The sequence below is a fragment of the Toxotes jaculatrix genome, chromosome 10 (assembly GCF_017976425.1).
Source record: "Toxotes jaculatrix isolate fToxJac2 chromosome 10, fToxJac2.pri, whole genome shotgun sequence".
In the NCBI taxonomy this organism is placed as follows: domain Eukaryota; kingdom Metazoa; phylum Chordata; class Actinopteri; family Toxotidae; genus Toxotes; species Toxotes jaculatrix.
In genome coordinates, this window is record NC_054403.1 from 18,908,755 (window position 1) to 18,929,966 (window position 21,212).

The window sequence follows — 21,212 nt, forward strand, 5'->3', positions numbered from 1 at the left end:
ACTGTTTTATCAGTTAGTATACAAAAATATCAACATACTTGAAATGACAGAATTAAGTGCAACATCAGATGTTGGTCGAACTTTTGTTTTCGAAGATGTTTTGGAGTTGTTTTACCACCAACTGCAATCTATTATTTTTATATTATCTTTTTTTTTCAGTTGCAAGCTGCTCCTCCATTTCCTTTGTACATTGCATTGTGGGAGAATAGTGTGCATCACAAGCACACTCAAAAAACAACGGAATTTAGTATGCATGATGTCTGGTTTCAGGATACTTTTCTTGCAAGAAAAACCTGCTAAGAATCAGGGTGTGGTATGGATTTGGGAAAGGGTGTAAAAGTCTTTTAACATGCTAATTTGCACAGAACACGATAGAAATGTAATTACTTTTACAGTTATTTAGTCATGATGTTGTGATATTTCACTTAAAACCAGCCCGAAGGCTGAGACAAAGGCTGAGAGATTTCAGACTGGACTATGGACTGAAAGACCCTCGAACCATGCTGCTAGCATGGCTAAAAATGACCTAAATCCTTGCATTAACTGCGGCATACAATATTCCAACCTAAGCTGAGGAAGATGTTGTGGAAATCCTCAAGAAGCACCAGCACGTGACTCTGTCTAGTTGTGATTAGGTTCTAGAAACAATCCAATAGGTTTCACTCAGAGGACAGAGGCTTAACTTGAAGGAATTGACTTTATTTGCTTCACTCAGAGGAGAGAGCACAGAAAAACACTGGCTTACAAATCAAACCCACAGCTATACTGATCTGCTCTGTTTTGTTGCGTTCTGTTCTCCTCATGAACTGCTTCATTCTGGGCTATTCGGGGCAGCAGAGGCAGGAGCAGTGAGCATGCAAAGTGCATACTGGATACTAATTTCTACATGAAAAAGAGACAGAGAAAAGGAGAGGCTGGAGTGGCAATTAAAACATCATGAAAAGACCACAAATGACAAGCTGTGGATAAGGTGTCATGATGGTTATCTAATAGGAACAGGGTGTTCTCTCATGGGGTGTAGTGAAGGCTGAGTGGGTTTTGTTGTGCTTATAGGAGCACTCCAGAGGTCGCTGATGGAGTGTGCAGCCTAAGCTTGAAAGTTGCACACTTCCGAGTTACAGTAATGTATCCATACATTCAGTTGAGCATCAAGGTGAGGGCAAGTCCAGTTCAATGCATCCAAGGCACTTTATCCTTGAAATTTTTAAAAGGCACTAAGAGTAAATGCCTTGGATTCATTGAATAATTGCCCTCTTCACGTGCGAGCACAGATTCAAATCTTGATTCATTTCATTTTCATCATTCATTCATCTATGTTGCAGCTTTTCTCATTTCTAGTCTGTGCAATGACTCAACACATTAACATTCTGACCAGTAGTTATACTCTATAACTAATGAGAACCATCTAAATGTTTTCTCATCTACTTTAAGTACGGTAAGTCATTAAAAAAATATTGAGCTCAACTCATCACAGGAATGAAGTGCAGCAAAAAAAAAAAAAAAACAGATGTTAGAAAACAGGTCCATACTTAGAATGTCTGACCTTTTGACAGCAATACTGCAATATTCATGCAAACTCACCATTTGCTGCAGCTGCTTCAGTGTGAGCAACCTGTCCATTACTGTGATGCAGCTGCAGAACGTGCTGTCGACACTAGTGACAGTCCCTGATGTTAGTTTACCAGGTCAGTCAGGTCTTAATTCAGGTCTTAAAACCCCCCTTATGGACCTTATGGTTAAACATATTTTAGTCCATTTACTACAAATCACTTTCATTTTGTAAACTGAGCTTGTTATATGAAGTTGGATGAATTTTATCAAGGTATCTCTTGGTGTCTATTTATTTTTCTTCTTTTTCATTTCTGCTCACTGTGGTAGGTTACAAAACACAAGCAATAGCCTCTTAATTGATTTGAAATGAGATGAACAGCAATAAACCGCTGCCCCTGGAACTGTGGGAAAACTAAAACTAAAACACAGCGTCCTGGTGGTTTTAAGATACTGAACACGTAACATGGCCCTTCATTCATCCCCTAAAACAAACCACTGACCTTCACAAGCTCAAAAAGGCATAAAAGACATTAAACAGTTGCAAGTCTGAGGTGTGGGCACCATTGAAGCCTCACAGAAATCCTTAACTTACATTAGGACAAACATTACACATGGAATTACCCTCTAATGTCTCCCTTGAATTTGACTGCTGGACAAGCTGCTGCTGACAATGTCAAACAGACAACACAGACCTGGCAGTGAACCCTACCTGAAGCACTTTCCATCTGCTATTGAGATGCTCCAGGGCGCGGGCATTCTCCATCGACAAATGGACATCGGAGATTGCCAGCTGGTGGGCCAGATCATTGATGTGCTTCATGCCCTCCTTCACCTGGGTCAGCTCCTCCTTAAATAACTGCAGCAGTAACAGAGAGAGAGAGTGGGACGAGCAGAGGGGCAGAGAGAGGTAGACGGAAATGAGAGCAGTGAAATAAATGAGAAAGAGAAAACAGATGAAGTACAAAATAGATTAAATATAGAAAAATATCAGGCACAGGCAGAACAAGAGAGCAGCACATTCAGTCTGGACAAACTCCACTCGGATTAAATAAATAACAAAAAATCAATTGAAACGTAATCCATTATAGCTTTCAGCTCTGTTTTAGAAACTATTTGGCAGAAACCATGTATTAGCTTCCTAAATCATAGGGAAAAGAATGCATAATGATATTGGACTAGCACCAGCCTCTGTTCATAGTAGATTTTAAATGTGAACAATGAGGGAAATAAGGGAATTTTTACAGTAAACAGTGTCTAACTCAGGATACAGCGTAACAATAATGGAGTGTGAGTGTGTGGGCAGCTCATGTGTGCATATAGCAGTCTATTTATTAATCAGTTTGCAGTGTTGGGGTATGTAATCATGTTTTTTTTTTTATTACATTTTGCCGTTGACTTTAAAAACATCTTGCAATCTCCACAGTGCCACCTTAGCTGCACTTAAATTATATCTAAAAAGATTTTTTTTAATACGTTTGTCATTATTTGTCCCTACATAGTAGAGATATTAATAAAAAACTGGAAATGAGAAGTACTATGCATCATTTAAAACTACTGAATTAAACTAGCCTCAGGACAGCCCGAAGTCACATGATTTTCAGGGATTACTTCCCTGCATTTCTTCCTTAGGGTGCTATTTGAATGACAGGAATGGGAATTCATGTAAAAAAAAAAAAAAAAAAAAAGAAAGAAAAATTAACCGCATCAAACAAATGTTGCTGAAATCTAATTAAGGTTTCATGTTTAATGTAACTCTTTCACTGAAACTCTTCTTCACACTGTATAGAGGTGGAATTCGCCAAATGCCTTCTTCTGATGGCAGGGCATTAATTCCTGATATCTCCAAACAAGCAGACTGCGTTTAGACACCGGCAGAAGTGATGTCAAAAAGGAAAGGCGACAGAAATGACGAGCACAAATGTGAAAAAATACATCATCCTTATCATAGGAGAAAGTGTTACGCGCTCATTTGGCCATGTACACCTGTCAGTGTATACTGTATGAGTGTCGAGCTAAAATAATTAATAACTGGTCAACCAACACAAAATAAATCTGCAACTATTTTGATAATTGATTAGTGTGAGTAATTACTGTGATAATTAATAAATAGGGAGGCTGTGGCTCAGGTGGCTGAGCGGGTTGTCCACTGATTACAGGATTAATGGTCTGACCCCCAGCTCCTCCTGTCCACATGTTTAAGTGTCCTTGGGCAAGACAATGAACCATAAGTTGCCTCACTTGTAATTTGCTTTGAATAAACACATTTGTCAAATGAGGAAATGTATTGTACTTAACAGTGTTATATGTATGTATCCAAGTCTGCATAATGTGTGCGTTTGTGTCATATTTGCATGCGCTCATGTGTTTTTGTAAGTGTATGTGTTAAGTGTAAGTGAGTGAGGGAGGACAGACGAAGTGACAAACATGCCCTGAAGACCGAGCTGAACATGTGCTGGCTGTGACAGGAGTCCAAACAGTGACATGATTATTGTGCAGTGCCCTCACTTCTAATGAATAGCGCCACACAATTACAGGCAGCGGCGGCACTCGGCACTCGATAATGACTAAACCAATGACCTGCCATTTGTTCAACAGCATCTATTCAACTGAGGATTGTAACCCCTGCCATCTCACCACGTCAGTTTGACGACTCACGTCCTTGTCATCATCTGTCAGATCACAGCTACTCCGACAGGGATGTGTACACAGGAAACCAAAACAAACATTTTAAAGCAACACGGCCTGATACACACTGCTTGTTAATTCATGAGCAACATATCATCTGCTGTGTTTTTCTGATTAAAAAAACAAAAAAACTGGATGTCACTGTTTTGACGTTTGTTTATGACATGCCACAGTGTCACAATGTTCACTTTTTCAGGGTTAGCTGGAGGCAATTTTCTCACAGGAGACAATTAAGTTACTCCACAGGTAAAACCAATTTATATTTAGGATTCATGATAATGTGTTTGTGTGTGTGAGTGAGATAAAGAAAAGAAGAGTGTACATAGTGTGGTTTTCTGCATTTTACTACCTTGGTAGCATCTATGTGGTCCTGCAGAGAGTCAATGAAAAGGTCTCCAACAGGCTCCCAGGCATCTCTCACCCCCTCTGCCTGCTCCAGGGCCACTGCCAGCTCCTCCATCGCTGCTTGGATCTGGAGTAGACGCTCTAACGTCCTCTCCATATGTCTGGAGTTTTGTTGAAAATGTAATTCATCACAGTTAACTTCCTGCACCATTCCAATTTGGGACTAATGCAGTGGCATTCAAACACATTGTGCATTCAACATGTAATTACATTACAGAAAACATTTCAGGAGGGCTACGTGCTACGCACATATTTTTATAGCAACATGTCTAACTGTTAACTGCCTAAAGGCCTTGTTTCCCTGAAAACACATTTTTATATTCTGAAAAGTAAGTGAATTTTCAGTGATCTAAAATGTGATAAATTAGATTTCTAAGTGCTTCTGTTATGGATTACACTTCCTGCATTTTGTAATCAGGTTATAGTAACTGTATTATGTTTAATTTATTGTTGCATAAAATTGCTCTGGATCAACACAACCACAGAGTCACAGGGAAAAATTACACTCGAGACTTTATAGCTCTAAAAGTTGTACGGGAAAAACTTGTTTAGTTATTTTTCTTGTTTTGCATAATCTTCTTAGTATTTAATTTTCCAACAAATATACATGTCTTTTTCCATCACACATCTTTGAACAGCATTACTCTTTCACCTCTTTCGGTGTTGATCAATTATTCAAATCACACTAAATTTAGAGATGAAATCTCTTTGGTGTAACAGCTAACAACTTCAAGACACCTGAAATGTGACAATAGGCCACAACTAGAAATTGATTTTATGTACCAGTTAACAAAGCAATAAGGTTGGAAACGAGTTGCTTATCATATATTTTGAAATGTAGTGGACTAGAAGTATAAAGTAGCATCCAGTGGAAAGTAAATTTACCTTCAATCACTGCAGAAACCACACATAATCTGACCAGGATATACACAGTGTAAAGAAAAGTGTCTGACCTATGGCGGTCCACACAGCGTGCCGTTAGCTTTTCCCACAGGTCACTGGCCACATTCGCCTGCTTCCATACTGAGCGGCTCACATTTAAGATTCGCCGGCGTGGAGACACCTCTGCAGAGGATGGATGAGGTTAGACAGGGCAACACAGGGTTAAGAGAATAAAGGTGCAAAGTAGGTAAAGAAGTAAAAAAAAAAATAGAGCACACAGAGAAAAAAACAGTGTGGAGAGGAGAGCAAGGGTTAGAAGTCAGACAAAGAAAAGAGCAATGATTGGAGAAAGATGGTGTACCAACTCAGTGAAAGGAAAGGAAGTGAAAGGAAGGGGGCATAAACAAGTTGGAGAACAAGGAGAACATAGTAAGGCAGATTGCTTTAGTATTCCCCAGGTGAGCATCCTGTGGCGAGAGCCAAACATTACCAAGAGGACTTGTGGCCAGAGAAACAGCCGAGCTTACTGTATTATTGATCTGAGCAGATGGTACCGTAGAGCTGGTGAACTAGAGCTAATTGGTCCCCGACCCTGATACTTTCCCTAAACTCAGTGTGACTCCAGAGGACGGATCACTGTTAATAACTACTAATGGAAGATTTCACCTGCATGAGTCCAACCAAATTAACTCTGGGGTTCAGCTGAGGCGGTTTGAGAGTGGGATAGTTTGGCTGGCACAGCAGTTGGCACAGAGTATGACGGGAGCAGACCTTTTCCATCGGTCAGGGTCTCCTCTGGCTCCTGGAAGGGGTGCTGAGCCAAAAAGGCCTGGGCAGACTCCAACACTGAGTAGATGAACGGCCCGCGAGACTTGACATCCTCCATGAACGCCTGATGGGAGACATGCAGAAGAGGGGAAATCATTTCTGAGTGGAAGAGAATGAAAGACGTCAGCTGTTTCCAAAGCGAATTTCTGGTTTCTCAAAATGATGTAGCTGAGAAAGATGAGTTATGTAGGCTAAGCTGAACATGTGTCAAAGCAATCGGTCGAATGACTGAAAATTATTGGACGACAATTTTGATTATCGAATGATATCTAACTAATTAGTTAGATAGCTAGTCTCATTAAAATATAATCAACGGGATAACTGATAATGAAAACAGCTGTTAGTTGTAGTCCTACTGCACGAGAGCCTTCCCTGTAAACTTGTAACATCAAACATTTCCAGCTTTATCAACAGAAAGCAGCCCTCAAACTACTGACAAATTGGAAATACCACTGGGAAACCGTGGCAAATTCACTGATCCCCAGTACAAGTTGCGATGTTTCACTTCAACACATGATGGAAAACTGGCAAACAATGCAGCATATTAATGGTAAACACATTCATAGTCCCATCTGACAGGAAGAAATCCACGCTCCCTGACAAAAAAGGTAGAGGAAGCTGTTCAGAGCCAAAAAAAAGAATCAGTTTATTATGTGTGCACTATAACGAACACAGCTCACAGACCATGTAGGCTAATTCAAGAGACTTAAATAGGCTATCAGACACACAGCAATGGGCAATCAGGAGAAATGCTGTACAGATTGTAAAACCTATAAGATTAACAATGTGTCTTTGGGCTATAGAAATAAATCTGCCTTGACTTCATTTATCAGTAAATCCCAGTGATTCACAACACGCACAGGCTGCTAACAAGAACAAATAGTTGTTTACATCTGACTCACTCACATCCTGCAGTAGCATTTTCATTGGTCTAGTTCAAGTGATGTATCAACACTGACCAATGAACACCTGAGTGAAAATACCTGGTAAACAGTTTCAGACTTTCAAGAGTTTGCCTGAACGCACCACTAGGCAACAGACTGGGGGACACTGACACTTGTTTTGTCCTCCAAATTTGTCCAAAGGAAGACTGCATTTCTGTGTGACATTTGGAAAAAACTTTTTAAATGAAGCCATCTTTGTCAGCCTGTTTTCACAGATTCATTTTAGAGATGTGAACTTTGGAGGAACCTGAAATGAGACACAACAATAGAGAGAAGCTGGAATCGAGGGGGAAAAGACACCACAGCCACAAGTGGCAGTTACAGCAGAATGGAAAATGCTAAAACCTGGTGTAACAGCAGCACAAGTAGAGAAGACTTATATTATTTTAACCCTAATACGTTTGCCAGCTCTGAACTGAGAGCCATGTTTCCATGGTAACCATAAATGACACCTGTTGACCAGTGGCACCGAATGACAAAGAAAGGGAAGGGGCGAAACATCACTCATAACGTGGTTCTCTAACAGTATTGTGAAGCAAGTATGAGAAGGTTTTTAAAGAGCACAGTATCTTGGTGGACACTGAAAGGTTTTTGTACTGTCCTTTACTGAATTTAACTGATTTTAAAATGTCCTATAACTGTTGATTTCCTCCATTAGGCAAACATTTCCTTGCTGTTGTGAACAGAGTTGAAGGGTTTGATGTGTTGCTCTGTCATTCACATTTTTTAACCAGTTAAAAGTCCTAATTTACCCACAATTAATATAAACTTTTTTTAAGTTTATATTAATTGTTTAAGTACAAAATGTACACAGTTTTGTGCAACGGATGAATTTAGACATCTATGTGAAGTCTGACTATTAGTTCGATCTAAGCCACAGTGAAAGCGTGAAACAAGTCCCATAATAAGCAAGACTGTAGTAGCAGACCCCCCAAGTGTACTGAACTGGGTGAGGGTGTGTTTTCAAGTTTTGATTTGTAAGAGAAGTAATATGTTATTTCTTCAAATCTTAAATAGGCTCGTTTTAAGATGACACCATGCCACACAGGCTGAGGAGCAAACAAACACGTACAGTACAAATGGCAAACATGAGCGAAAACTGGCCCGATAGAATACATGGGTTTTCTATAGCAATCACTGAACACACCACACACACAAACACACACTGGCATTGATCTACTGGCAGGACCACATGAGATTACATGGCTGTCTGCTTGTGCTGAGCACCCAGGGCACAATCAGAGACCAAATCTACTGGGAGCACTGGTCAGTTGGCCTACTTGCACAGAGGAGCCAATTAGCTGGAGAGCCCAGCTCCACTGGTCCACATTCAGCAGCACTCCCTATGCAAATGACAGACGAGGAGCTCAGCGGTGCAAGAAGACACACACAAGCCTTTACTCCACCACTGAGCAGATACCCAGAGCCTCCCGAGGGCCTTGAAGAAAGCCAGTGCGTGAACCTTCTTCATTCTCCTACACTAATCTTTGTTCTGTATAAAACATACTGCAGGTGTGTGAATTAATGCCAGGGATATTCCCTCTCTTCAAAGTAATTTATTTAGGTGAAGCCAGCGTCCTCAATCCTCTTACGGTATGAAGAGATTACAATTTTAGCTGAAAATCTACATTACTAGCTGGAATTAGCGGGGTTGTGCAGCTGCAGCTATGACAGTGTTTCAGTGCCTATTAAAAAAAAAAAAAAAAAAAACAGGACCAGAGCCCAGCAGGCCTGATAACACCCGGCAAGCAGAGTTAAACAGAAAGCCCCCAATGAAACGCCAGCAAACACCAGCCGGCACCGAGCAAACATGCTAAAGTGTGTAGCGGTGGGGAGCTGTGGCATGAGATAAGATTCCCAGTGCAACAGTCATGTAGAAAACCTGCTGTCTGTCTTTTCCTCTCTCCCACTCTTTCTCTAATGACAAACAAATTCCCTCCTCAACCTCACTCCATCTTGCTTCCTTCCTTTCCTTCTCCTTTACCCCCTTTTCATCCTCTTCAGCTCTCTATTCTCTCTGTTTAGCTGCTTTGCCGCCCAAAGAGGATCCGAGGCATGGATTCCCTGAGCCAGCTGTCATGTTAAAACTTTAATTCCAGCTAAATTTCACACTCAGAGGCTTCGTCTTTGGTTGAAGGAACATTAAGAGCGAAGCCTTCAGATCAGATTAAGATACATTATGCATGGAGTAGAGAAAGTGAGGGAGGAAATGACTTCATTGACTCCGTCTAAACATGTTGATGGCATTTCTTTTACTCCTCCCTTCGGACGGTCCTCTCTTAATGTGCTTTTGACAAGACAGAGGATAAATTTTCATTTCATTTTCCCTCTCGCAGGAAGCAGAGAAGATTCTGCAGCTGCTACAGATTCTCAAAATCCCTCCTATTGCCGAAATGCTCACTTATCCCAACACCCAAACACACGCGACACCCTCAAAAACATATCTTCCTACCCATACTCTCTGCCATCCCCAGCCCAAAAACACATACAATAAACATGCTCCCGAACCATGCAGACGCACACACACAAAAAAGAAGTAGCACAGAGGGAACTTGCACTCTAACACACAAAAACGACATCAGAATAAATCCACTTAAGATCAATAATTCACATTTCTTAAAACGCTTTAATTCTCTATAGAAAACTGGGATGCAATTTCCCTCTCTGCTTTGTCGGAAAAGTTTTAGAGCGACCAGACGCTCGGGAAGCGGAGGCATCTCAGATTATAAAGGCGTGCTGTGCTGAAAATGGGACATTTGAGGAGAAGCGAGGAGAGGAAAGGATAGGATAGGAGAGGAAGTTCAGTGATGTTCAGCAGTGAATACTACTGAATAACATTGTGCAGAGGTTTTCAAATTGTAAGGACAGTTGAAGGGGAGGCACGAGTCAAAGATACTGCACGAGGTGAAAAGGACAGGTGCATGCCGGAGCTCTGAAAACAACAGGAAATGAGTTATTGTGTTCTGGCATCCTGATTTGACCTGATTTGGCCTGAAATTCTTATTCCCTCTCATAGTGATAGCTCAGTCAAAGTCTGAACACACAGATGTGATACATATATTTCAACATTCAGTGCAACTTAAATTTCCCAAGGATATCATTATCGCCGATCACCATCTCAAAAAATGTGATGGTTGTTTAAAGATTGGATTGAGCACTCCTTGTAACTTGCCTGTGAACTATCTTTTTACATTTTCTTCAGTATCACAGTAATTCAGTAATAGTTGTATATCCATCCAATGGTACACTGCAAACAGGAACTGCAATAGCTAATTCTGTGTACTTTTAATGGTGCAAATTTGCCAAAATTTGCACTATCCCTCAATCAACGCTGGAGGGATAGTAGTGGAAAGGGAAAACAGCACTTGCAATTGCAGGGAGAGGAAGGGGGAGAAAAGCAACCACAGTATGGTGTAAAGTGCAAGTGGTTTTTTTGTTGTCCTGTTAATTGGGAGGCTGATTTCAGAGTGCACTAGCTGAGGTGGGAGTTGGAGTGGGATGAAACGGGAACCACAAACCTCTCACTGTCAATACAAGTCGCCTTTCAGAGACACTGCACAACATGACAAGAAAGAAAATTGCTAGGAGGGTGGAAAGGGAAACTGTTGTAGTTACAGAACCAATTACGAGTGTGCGTCTACCAGTCCCCAGTTCATGGGGTTCATCACCCACAACTGAGGTGATTCACTGGGAAATGAAGGAACATTCTGAACATCCCAGGCAGCATTTCTCCAAATGTCAGACAGAGGGAAGAATCCAAAGAACATAAATTTTAATACTTCTATCCTTCACACACACAGTCAAGCACATTTTAATGCCTTAATTTAAATCTTGTTGAATATTGTTTTCTTGATTTATATATCATGGGAACTCAATATTGTTTTATTCCAAAAATAATAATTAAAAGCATTATTTCCATTATGATTTGGATACTGCATCAGATTGTGCTTGTCTGAGATATTTTTGAACAGGGCAACAATCTGTATGACTCTAACAGAAGACAGGCGCACACACACACACAGACACACACATCAGCCTGCTGGGCAATTCCTGTCTGCACCAACTTTATGAGAGTCTTCCCCAACTCTGCACACACAAGGCTATATAGCATGTCAATTAAAAAGATTTCAGTGGAGAGGCTTTCCTCTCTTAGGACATCTTGGGATTTTTGTTGTTGTCCCACCAGTGGGTATTTTTAACACACAGGAAAGCCACGTACTTTCTTTTGATCTCTTCAATAAAACAAATGCTCCTGACATAATATTGAAACTATTTCCAATTATTCTGTCCACTTTCTAAATTAACTAGAAGTCTGATTCAAAAGCCCTGGCAAATTGAATGTACATGTGTGTTTATGAATGGCCAGAGGCTTTCAGGTCAGTGTGACAACAACATAGCGAAGTATGGTCCACCCACACAGGTGCTTTCACTTATTTTCGGTATGTAAAAGCCCAGGCATTGCAAAACTCAACAACCATTTTTTTCTTTCCATCAGATAAGAAAAAACTATGAGACAGAAGTGAGTGTTAAGAAGAGATTTAAAAAAGGATACTGCTACTGTGGCTTGGACTGTACCTTATTTGTCCATCACTTTGGACAAAAGCATCTCTCAAGTAATAAATAAATGTAAATGTAGTTTTAGGTCTGTCCAACTTGCTCCTATCTAGTTGTGGAATCACACTGAGATGGGTAACAATGGCTAAACTAAAATAGAAAATAACAAAAAAGTGTGTGTACATGCCAACACATGTCAACACAGACCTGAGAAGAAGATGAGAGAGAGAAGATGTCCAGGAAGACAAAATAAAGGAAACACGTGTGTGGGTGTGTATAGGACTCAAAGAAGTCTGTTGTATGTAGAAAATGTTATTTGGTCTGTGTTCCTGAAAGGGAAGATTAATATTTAAATTTCTGTTGAACTCCTGTCACTCAACCTCCAGACTGGGTCCTGCAGAATCAACTGACAACCAGTAATTTAAGCAAAATTATGATTCAAGGTTTTAAAGGCAGAATTGATTCGCTGCTTTCAGCGTGAGGATGAAAATATTTATTGGGAAGACAAACAAGTGCTGATTTGTGCCACGATCAATGAAGTCTCAGTCTCTGAGTTTTTGGGTTTGTGTGCCCTTAAAGGGATTTAAAGGCCAGTTCAAATCACTGAACCATGGAGGAATTATCTGAAAAGGGGAAGAGGTGGCTCACTCCTCTGTCAGCAACTCTAACTGATGTTCCCTAAAGCCTTAAACTTTTATTCTAAGTAAAATGTTAAAATGGCTACCAGTTCTATCAGCTTACCCCTGGGTAATCATCACAGTTTGTATTGTGCTGAGTATTTGGTCTGCAGTAAGGGTTTAGACACGATAAAAAAAAAAGCTCATTTGTGGCTTTTATTCAGCACACACATCACTATGAAGCGTTGCACACACCATCGGATTCTCACAAAGATTAAAACTGAGGTGAAACAGCTAATTCTACTCTAAAAGAGGAGACAGACAGCAGCTAGCTGGTGAACACAGTGTAGCATTTAGCAGCTGAAGAGCCAGATATTTCCTTCAGGAGTTGGTGGAGACCAAAAACAGAGCTAAAAGAAGGATGAATATTGGACTTACATTTGCAAAGTAGCTAGAAATACAATTCAGAATGCATGATGATGTTGCTCCACAAATGAAGGATAATGTTAGTCCAGGCACACCACTCACATAGCGCTTGTATTGGCCAACTGGTCCTAGTCAGTGCAGTATCCTTTTCAATGCTGCGATCATCCACATCTGTGTAACATCATGAAAATCATGACCTGAGACTCCCTCACTGTTAGGCCCCATTTACACACATCAGGGCACCTCAAAAACAACTTCGCATCAACCCTATTTGCTGCCACAAATCCATCCACCACTGCAATCTCCTCCTTTTGTGGTATTTTGTGTTGGTTAAGATTCACATTTGCGTAGGGGATTAGCTCTCTCAGCAGAATCCACATCACTGCTTGGATTCATTGAGAGCTCCCTCACCAGCAGAACCTTTTCTACCAAACTGTGTAACCATTTGGTATAAATGGCCACTTCCTTGGTCTAAGTGTCTCTGACTGATCTGCAGTGTGTGAAAACAATCACGTTTTCGAGGTGAACTTAAAAGGTGATGACTGTGTGATGTAGCTTATTTCAGCTGCATCCAAGAGGCCAAAGATATCGGTTGCTGCAGATTTAGAGAAGAGTGAAACAAAATATGTGGGTGGGGTTTATTTAAGAAAGGGATTCAAATCTAATCCTTCAGATTTGACTGGATCACTTGAAAGTGGGCGCCCGATTGGATGAATCTATGTGTACACCCGCATGTTTAAGATGAGTCATCAAAAATATTTTAATGTTGTACAGGAAGGAAAAAGAGAGTGATTCTAACATAAAAAATTAAAAACTAAAAATTACTTCAATAAACCACTCATTTTCATTTTGCGCTGCCAGTTGGAACTATTTTTTGGCACTCCCAAAGTACACTGCAGTGCACAGAGCCTCACCTTCATCAGTGGTATCAATGATAGCAGAACTTCAAGAAAGTTTGAACTATCTAGTATTGACTCAGGCTGGACAATAAACTCAGCCTTGATCAATCATCTCTGATAACTACAAAAGCTGCCAGCAAAGACTCTCTGTTATCTACAAACTCCCAGAGCTCCGTTTTTTTCCTCACCTTTTGTTGCTGCCCTGCAAAAGCACAAACACCTATAACACTGCACAAGTTTCTTTCCCATGTTAACAGTTTCCAGCAACAACAAATTCTCCCCCTTCTGCAATGACAGAGCCATCACAAGCATTGCACAGATCATAGCACATAACCCTGGGCACACCCTCAATCCATTTTTCCCACTGCTCCCATACTGGTGCAGATACAGGACTTTAAAGTTGAAAGAGGCTGACTGTAAAAGTTTGTATGTGTGTATCTTTGTCATGGGAGAGCCGACACACTGTGGAAGTTAATTTCCCCTTGGGCAGAATCAATACTCTCTCCCATCAATATTTGAATGTGTAATATTTGTACTCAAAAGGTATTATTGTCCACTTTACCTGGTGGAACTCCCTCTGGTGCTGGACGGCCCCCACATCGCCTCCTATGGGCAGCTGCTCCGACAGCTCCTCATCCTTGGCTGTCAGCCATTCTATGATCTCCTGCAGAGAGAGCTGCAGCTTCCCGCTGTTGTCGGAGAATGCCTCTAGCCGCACCCTGTCAACACACACACAGTTAGTTTGGCAAACGGTAACATTCTCCAACGCACAAACCAAATACTGCAGATGACATTTGGTTACTGCCTCCCACTGTCCAGAATGTCAACACATATTAGTTTTGTTAGCATCCAAACCTTAATACTTTAAAGATGTCAAATATATAGAATTTAAATCAGTTGCAATCCATTAATAATGCATGGGGTGTCTCATAACTTTCAGACCCTTTGCCCACTGATCATCTGGGTCAGATTTTTAAAAAATGACATTGTAGCCAGTCAGCGACCTGTTAACAGTGAAAGCTGAATAAAACTGCTATGTCTTTTTAATGTCTCAATGCAATTTATGACCTACTGTAGGGTATTTAGCACATGACCTTCATTGCCTCTTTAGTCCAAGCTATTCTTAATTTGGGCAGCTACTGTATACCAATTGCAGGTGTGTGAGTTACTGTTCCTGCGGACCATACCTGTGTTTGGAATGAGTCATATTGGATTGAAATACACTTGAAATTTCATTGTCACTCTGGAAAATGCTGTATGTGAGCATGGGTGGTGATAATTATGATAACTGATAATTAATTAACCATTAAATTTGTTAATGGTATTACTATAACAGACTGGTCACAACGAGCAAATGCACAGTGTGGGAGGTGGTTACAGCTAACAGGTCTGTCGTGCTCTTTACTGGATTTGGGAAAGTTTACACTTCAGAAAACCCTCATCAAATTCATGACTTGATATATAACCCGAGCATTAAAGGTTCCCTGTGGAATTTTTGACCTCTAGTAGCACTATGGAGCAAACTTTTGTTTGTTTACAAGAAAACTCCGAAGGGCACCTTAAGTTCACCAAACACATCAGTTTGTCCACATCTTAAAAGACTTTTCTCTTGTAACTATAACTGAAACAAACTGTTTGAAAATAAGAACAATAGAGAAGCCTGCCACGCTTTTCCAAGTATGTATGCCAAGCATCCAAACCCACCCCGGTTTGGATGCTTGGCATACATACTTGTCAGTTTGAAATAACAGTTCAATCTTTTATTTTTGTTATCACTTTTACTAGTGATAACTAGATCTACACTGCTCATACATCTACCCTACTCTGTATATTGACGTCTTCTACATAAATCATCAATCGTCAACCTTTTTCAGTCAGCCAAAGACAGCATTTTCGAACAAGTCATGGAGCTAATGTTAACTTAATTATCTCGCTAGAGCAGATAGAATCTATCAGTAACACTTGTCATTTCAGCTGGCAAAATCAACTGTGGCAGACTAAAAATGAGAAGCTGCTTCTGTCTACCAGTGTTTGAAATCAGGGACCTAATATTTAAAAAATTACTAAGCATTCTGACGGTAAATCTGCCATCGTTATCACGGTAAACTGCATATGGACTGTGAAAACATGAAAACCTTGACAGCCTGTAAGGAAAATGGGCCTTTGCAAACTGTCATCTGACTGGGTGTTTTGTTATGTATGAGTAATCATATCCAAGCTGAATCATACTCCATGATCCAAAAACACCAATTCTTAATATGGACATCACTATACAGTACATGTATCTGCATCAGTGTTATATCACAATGCTGTCAGTCGCCGCAAAACAAGCAGATAGTGTATATGTTGTGGCACATGCAAGACAAGGTGAGAGACACAGAGTCAAAGGTTGCTGCTGCAGATAAACCAGGAACAAATAACAGAAAGAATTTATCTGCTTGCCACCTGCCAGCAGCATGAGAGATGTCTGAGGAAACCACTGCTCTAATTTCAGCGGCACAGCTGGCACTAGAGGGGTGGGGTGTCGGGGTGTGTGAAAGCGTCCCACTGTTTCAATTACACACCAGAAGCCAGCACACAAATATCATTATTCCTGCACATCACAATTTGCCAGCACAGTCACATCAGAGATGACAAGTGGGAGAGAGAGCAAGAGTCAGAAAGAGTGTCACTGCTCACGACTGTAAATGAGGGGGAACACTACAAAAATGTAATTGGACTGATATTCAGACGACAGCATGAGTGAAACCAGAGGAACACTTTAAGATGAGTCTGAATGTAGTCAGACACAAAAATCCCAATGATACAGTTCTGCAAAACAGAGGTTTAACTTATGCACAACTAAATGATGAAGAGTCCAAGGAAATAATCATCCAGCATTTCTGGTCGGGCACCATTGGCAGGCCACCGTCAGCAATGTCACATTTGTGACTGACAAAGAACTGTGAGGCAATTTCCTGCAAAGTGAATTTGGCACAGATGAGTTCTGACACATGAGGGATTAGGTGTCACTTCAGGGATGCCTGTTACAGGAGGGCATGTGGGAAAAGCTTTGAGACTTTAAGGGTAAAAGACAGAAAGGTGAAATCAAGCTTGTAAGTGCACATTCAGAATTGATAGGCCTCTTTGTTCAACCCTGTGTCAGGAAACCTGTGTGAAGCAGACCGTGCTGTCCCCTAGCCTCTTGTTGCCCCTCCAGCTCTGCTTGCTGTGGTAATTGAATAAGAGAGGAACTGTTTTTTTTCTGTGGCCCCTGCAGAACAGGCTCTCAGTCCATAACAGGCGTGAACACACACACGTACACACAGCAACACACGCGCACACAGTGTGAATGGAGCAAGGTTTCTGAAGCTTTCAAATCAGAGCGAACCAGGGCCTCAAATATGTCTAAGTAAGGTCATCCATCAAAGGACGACCCTGGCACTTTTGAGGAGAAGCTTCAAAACACTTCACAGCACACAGCAGAGATTCACACGCTCATGCAGAAAACATTCACAAACAAACACACACACACACACACAGCTCACAGCTCACAGCTCACAGCACACTAACCCATCACTGCTACTTCCATTACACACACAGAGGGTGAGACAAATAGAGCACTGCCTGTGCTGTAATGGAATCGTCGTCATATGGCGGGTGCTGCCAAGAACAACTCCTGCCCTGCTAAGCTGTAGGGAGGTTTAAGGTCTGCCAGTATAGGTGGCTGACTGAGGCTATTTTATCTCCACTGGAAACATCATGATATTAATTTAAGTGCTATTTATGGGCCAAGTTCTGATCCATGAAATGCCAGGGTTTTTGAGTGTGTGTGTGTGTGTGTGTGTGTGTGTAGAAATGCAGTGAAGAAAGGACCAGAGGAGGAAACAGGCAAAGTGAGTGTGCCCTACTATTTTTGTGAAAACTTATTTGACTTAGGCCTTGAACCTGCATGATTCAACATGAACCTGCAAGTGAATTTTTTTTTTTTTTTTTTGCCACATTGGGACAGAGCAGCAACCTGTAAATGCAACACGGACATTATGACCTTATAAAGTTGGTAATGCAAATTTGTTAGCAAACTGTTGTTGTTTTACAAATCCAGTGGACGTCTGAAGTCATGATTTTTGCAACCAAGCAAATGGAAGTCCTGTATCTCCATAGAGCTGAAAAGAAGATGGCTTAAAACGAGGTCTGGTGATACTCTGTATTTTTGTTATTGTCAACAAGTGAAACAACCAGTCATAGCAAGTGTTTAGACCAGGACTGTGTATGCAGCATTGACTCAAACTAAACTACAGTTCCCATGTTCATGTTCGTGGAAAATTGTCACCCAGTGCAACAGTGTGGCTTGTTGATGTGTTTTAATGGTTTGGAGGAATAAGCTGTGACAGGCTTTGGATACAAAGATAATATTTGCTATTAGGATCACTGCACTTTTTCACTTGGTATTTTCATGGGATTTATTGGCAATAAGACAAATATAAAATATCATCAGACTTATCCTTTAAGATTGAGATTAAAGGCTAGGGAGTGCAATATGCCAATGAAGGTCCTCACAAGTCTAGAAATACAAATGTGTGTGTTGTGTGTGTTAGAAAGTGACTCATCCTCACGCCTTCAGTTTATTAGGAGATGTGTTTATTTCTTGAAGTGCTATTAAGGGTCTGTTTAGAATATCTTTTTGACAAGAAGCCATGTATCTGTCTGAGGATAACAAAGAGCCAAAATCATCAGAAACAAAAACTATTCATGTTGCATTCATGTTTGTGCTGTGTGTGCGATGGCAAGTGTGCGTGTGTCCCCACCTTGGATTGCTCAGTAACACCCTATAGGCCTGATGACAACGCCAGCGATAATCAATATGAATGGGTTAATGGGATGCTGAGTGACTTAAGTGCATGGCAGACTGCTTCCTGTGTTTGTCCTCTGCACGGGATATGCACTCAACATACGGAGTCATCTGTTCGGCATCACAGACAACAGTTTCAAGATTGAAAGACGGCCAATCTCAACAGGGAAATGATGATGATGAGATAGTCTGAACTGAGACGGGTTGTCAAAATAAGAGGTATTGTCATAGTAGAGATTGTAGACCTTTTCATTTCCTGCTTTAGTTTCATGCAAAGGATTCAGAAGAGATAAAAATATGCAGCCCCAACATCTGAGAAACTGACCTTTGTTAGGAACGTGAATACACAGATTCATGCAGCAACAGCTGAGGAAACAATCAACAGCCATGTGTCCTTGAGTACGACACTGAACTGCTATCAGCTCATCACTGTTGGTGGCTGTGGATAGGAATCCTAATCACAATGTTCTGGGTGTAAATATGAAATTGCATTGCTGTTTAGCAAACCTTGAGTTTTGTATTCAGTGTAACTCCACGAAAACTCTGCTGCATGCTAATTACTGTTGTATCCCCACATTTCTTGACAGTTAACATGCAAAGTAAATAACATTGTCAAATAGAAATCCAACTCCCCAATCAGTCAGAGAGATAACAGAGAGAAGCTTAGTGCTCAGTTCGATGATTAATTAATGCGTAGGAGATAGAAGCAGTGTTTCTGCTGTTTTAGGAGAGAGGAGCTAGCTAGTGTGTTGCCTCAGGGCCCAGAGAAGCTTTGAGACAGCCCCATTCCTATCTCCTTTCTTCCCCCCTCTCTCTGTCTCTCTCCCTTTCTCTCGCAGTTGAGGAGCTGTTGCGAGAGCTGGCAAAAAGTGCGAGGGTGTGTGTGATGGGGCCCGGTTGACAGAGCTGCACTGCATTTATTTGAAAGGTTATATATTCAAAGGTGCGCATACGTATATTTTTTGAAAATCTCCCGGGATGCCACACTATGAAAGCCTTAAATCAAAGTAGATTGAGATATGACACATTCACCGTGTCATGTTGTCCCTCTTATCTAGTTTGTTAAGACTGGGTTCAAGTTTGGGCAGACTAAAGAGGTCATGATGGAGAGAATCTGGCAATATGCTGAAAGAGAAACTGCTTTGTGTTGTATTTTATAGTCGTTGCATTGCATTGTGTCACTACAGCGAAGAAGTGAATACAAACTCACAGAGAGGTCATGAACACAAATAACACAGCATAAAGATTAAGTCTATGTACCTTATAGAGGTATAACATAAAGTCTGTCTACTGTCTGTATGTGTTCATGTCACAACAATAACTATATTCATATCTGTATATGGATTACATTACTCTAAATTCAGCTTTTGGTTTCCCAACTTCTGTCAAGCCTCAGACAGTTTCAGGGATCTGGATTATGAGATAAAAATAAACACCACCCCCATGTTTTTTTTGTTCAGAGCACATTATCTGCGCATATCAGAATAACGTCTTTGTATTCAGTTACATCACTAATACCTTGAAATGATAATTCAATGATTGTGTGAAGAAGTAATTTCTCCACTGACTCTGTACAACTCAATCCAGCAACCCATAGGAGCTGCTCTGATTTGGAGCTTTGTTTCAGACCTTTGCTCCTCTTATGCTCCAGTCATTTTAATGCAAGTCAAACCCTTCCTGTTGCTGCTTCACGTTTAAAGCTTTCCTCTGCCAATCCAATGGAAAACTCTTATTGTGAAGCAGCTACAGAAAGTACAGACTTAGTTCATTTCCACACGTCATGCATCTGAACCAGAGTGCATCTGTCCCCTCTTTCACCCTGGAAAAAATAGTGTGTGGAAACGTGTTAACCTTGAATGTTATTTTCTGCTCATAGAGCTGTGAGGTATTTTACTCTTTCTGTTTTCTTTCTTAGAATCCAGAACAGTTTCCGGTGGGGTTATAGTGACACACTCACTCCCAGGTTTATAAAAAAAAGTGTTCATATTGTTAAATTTCTCCCACATTCAGACTAGAGCCTGAGTGATATTGAATTGAATTTTTGAGGGTGAAACTGGTATCCATAATTGATATCATCCAATAGTACCTTTTTTTTTTGTTTCCCTGTAGGCAGATCAGTTTTAAGAGCTACAGAGGATAGCTAGACAAAAAGGCCCGTTGCCTTGATCTTGTCAATAAACTAACTAAACTAACTAAATATCCTATAGTTACCTTTACTGTCATGACGTATGGAGACACAAGTAACCCCACTTCACATGCTCTGATCATAGTCACTCATGGTACAGCCAACCACAAATATCCCAGCATAATGAAAAGTCAACTTCATACCCCGGATCACTGTCACTGGGAGCAGCTGCCATCTCTCACCTGGACTGAGCATGCTGTGTGAGATTAATGTAGCCTACATGCATGCATTGGTGGTCCCAAATGACAGCAGTAGGTAACTGAAAAATTTCAACTTCAACTTCAATAAATCATGTGGCATGATAGCTGTAAACTGCATGTTCATGCTTGCCAGCCTTTCCTTGATTTCTCTCTCTTTCGGCTTCCCTTTCAGATTTTCTGCACTGTAGGGGTAGAGTGTGTCATA

General features: G+C 40.8%; 1 protein-coding gene across 1 annotated transcript in view; it reads right to left on the reverse strand.

Moving 5' to 3' along the window:
- The window catches only part of LOC121188991 (dystrophin-related protein 2-like), a 48,330-nt gene that overhangs the window by 17,410 nt on the left and 9,708 nt on the right, over nt 1–21,212 (reverse strand). Inside the window, exons 2-6 of the mRNA XM_041048964.1 lie at nt 14,354–14,510; nt 6,295–6,415; nt 5,595–5,706; nt 4,586–4,742; nt 2,261–2,407 (exon numbers count right to left, since the gene is read on the reverse strand). Coding sequence (XP_040904898.1) covers nt 2,261–2,407; nt 4,586–4,742; nt 5,595–5,706; nt 6,295–6,415; nt 14,354–14,510 — 694 coding nt within the window. The remainder of the gene's footprint in view (nt 1–2,260; nt 2,408–4,585; nt 4,743–5,594; nt 5,707–6,294; nt 6,416–14,353; nt 14,511–21,212) is intronic.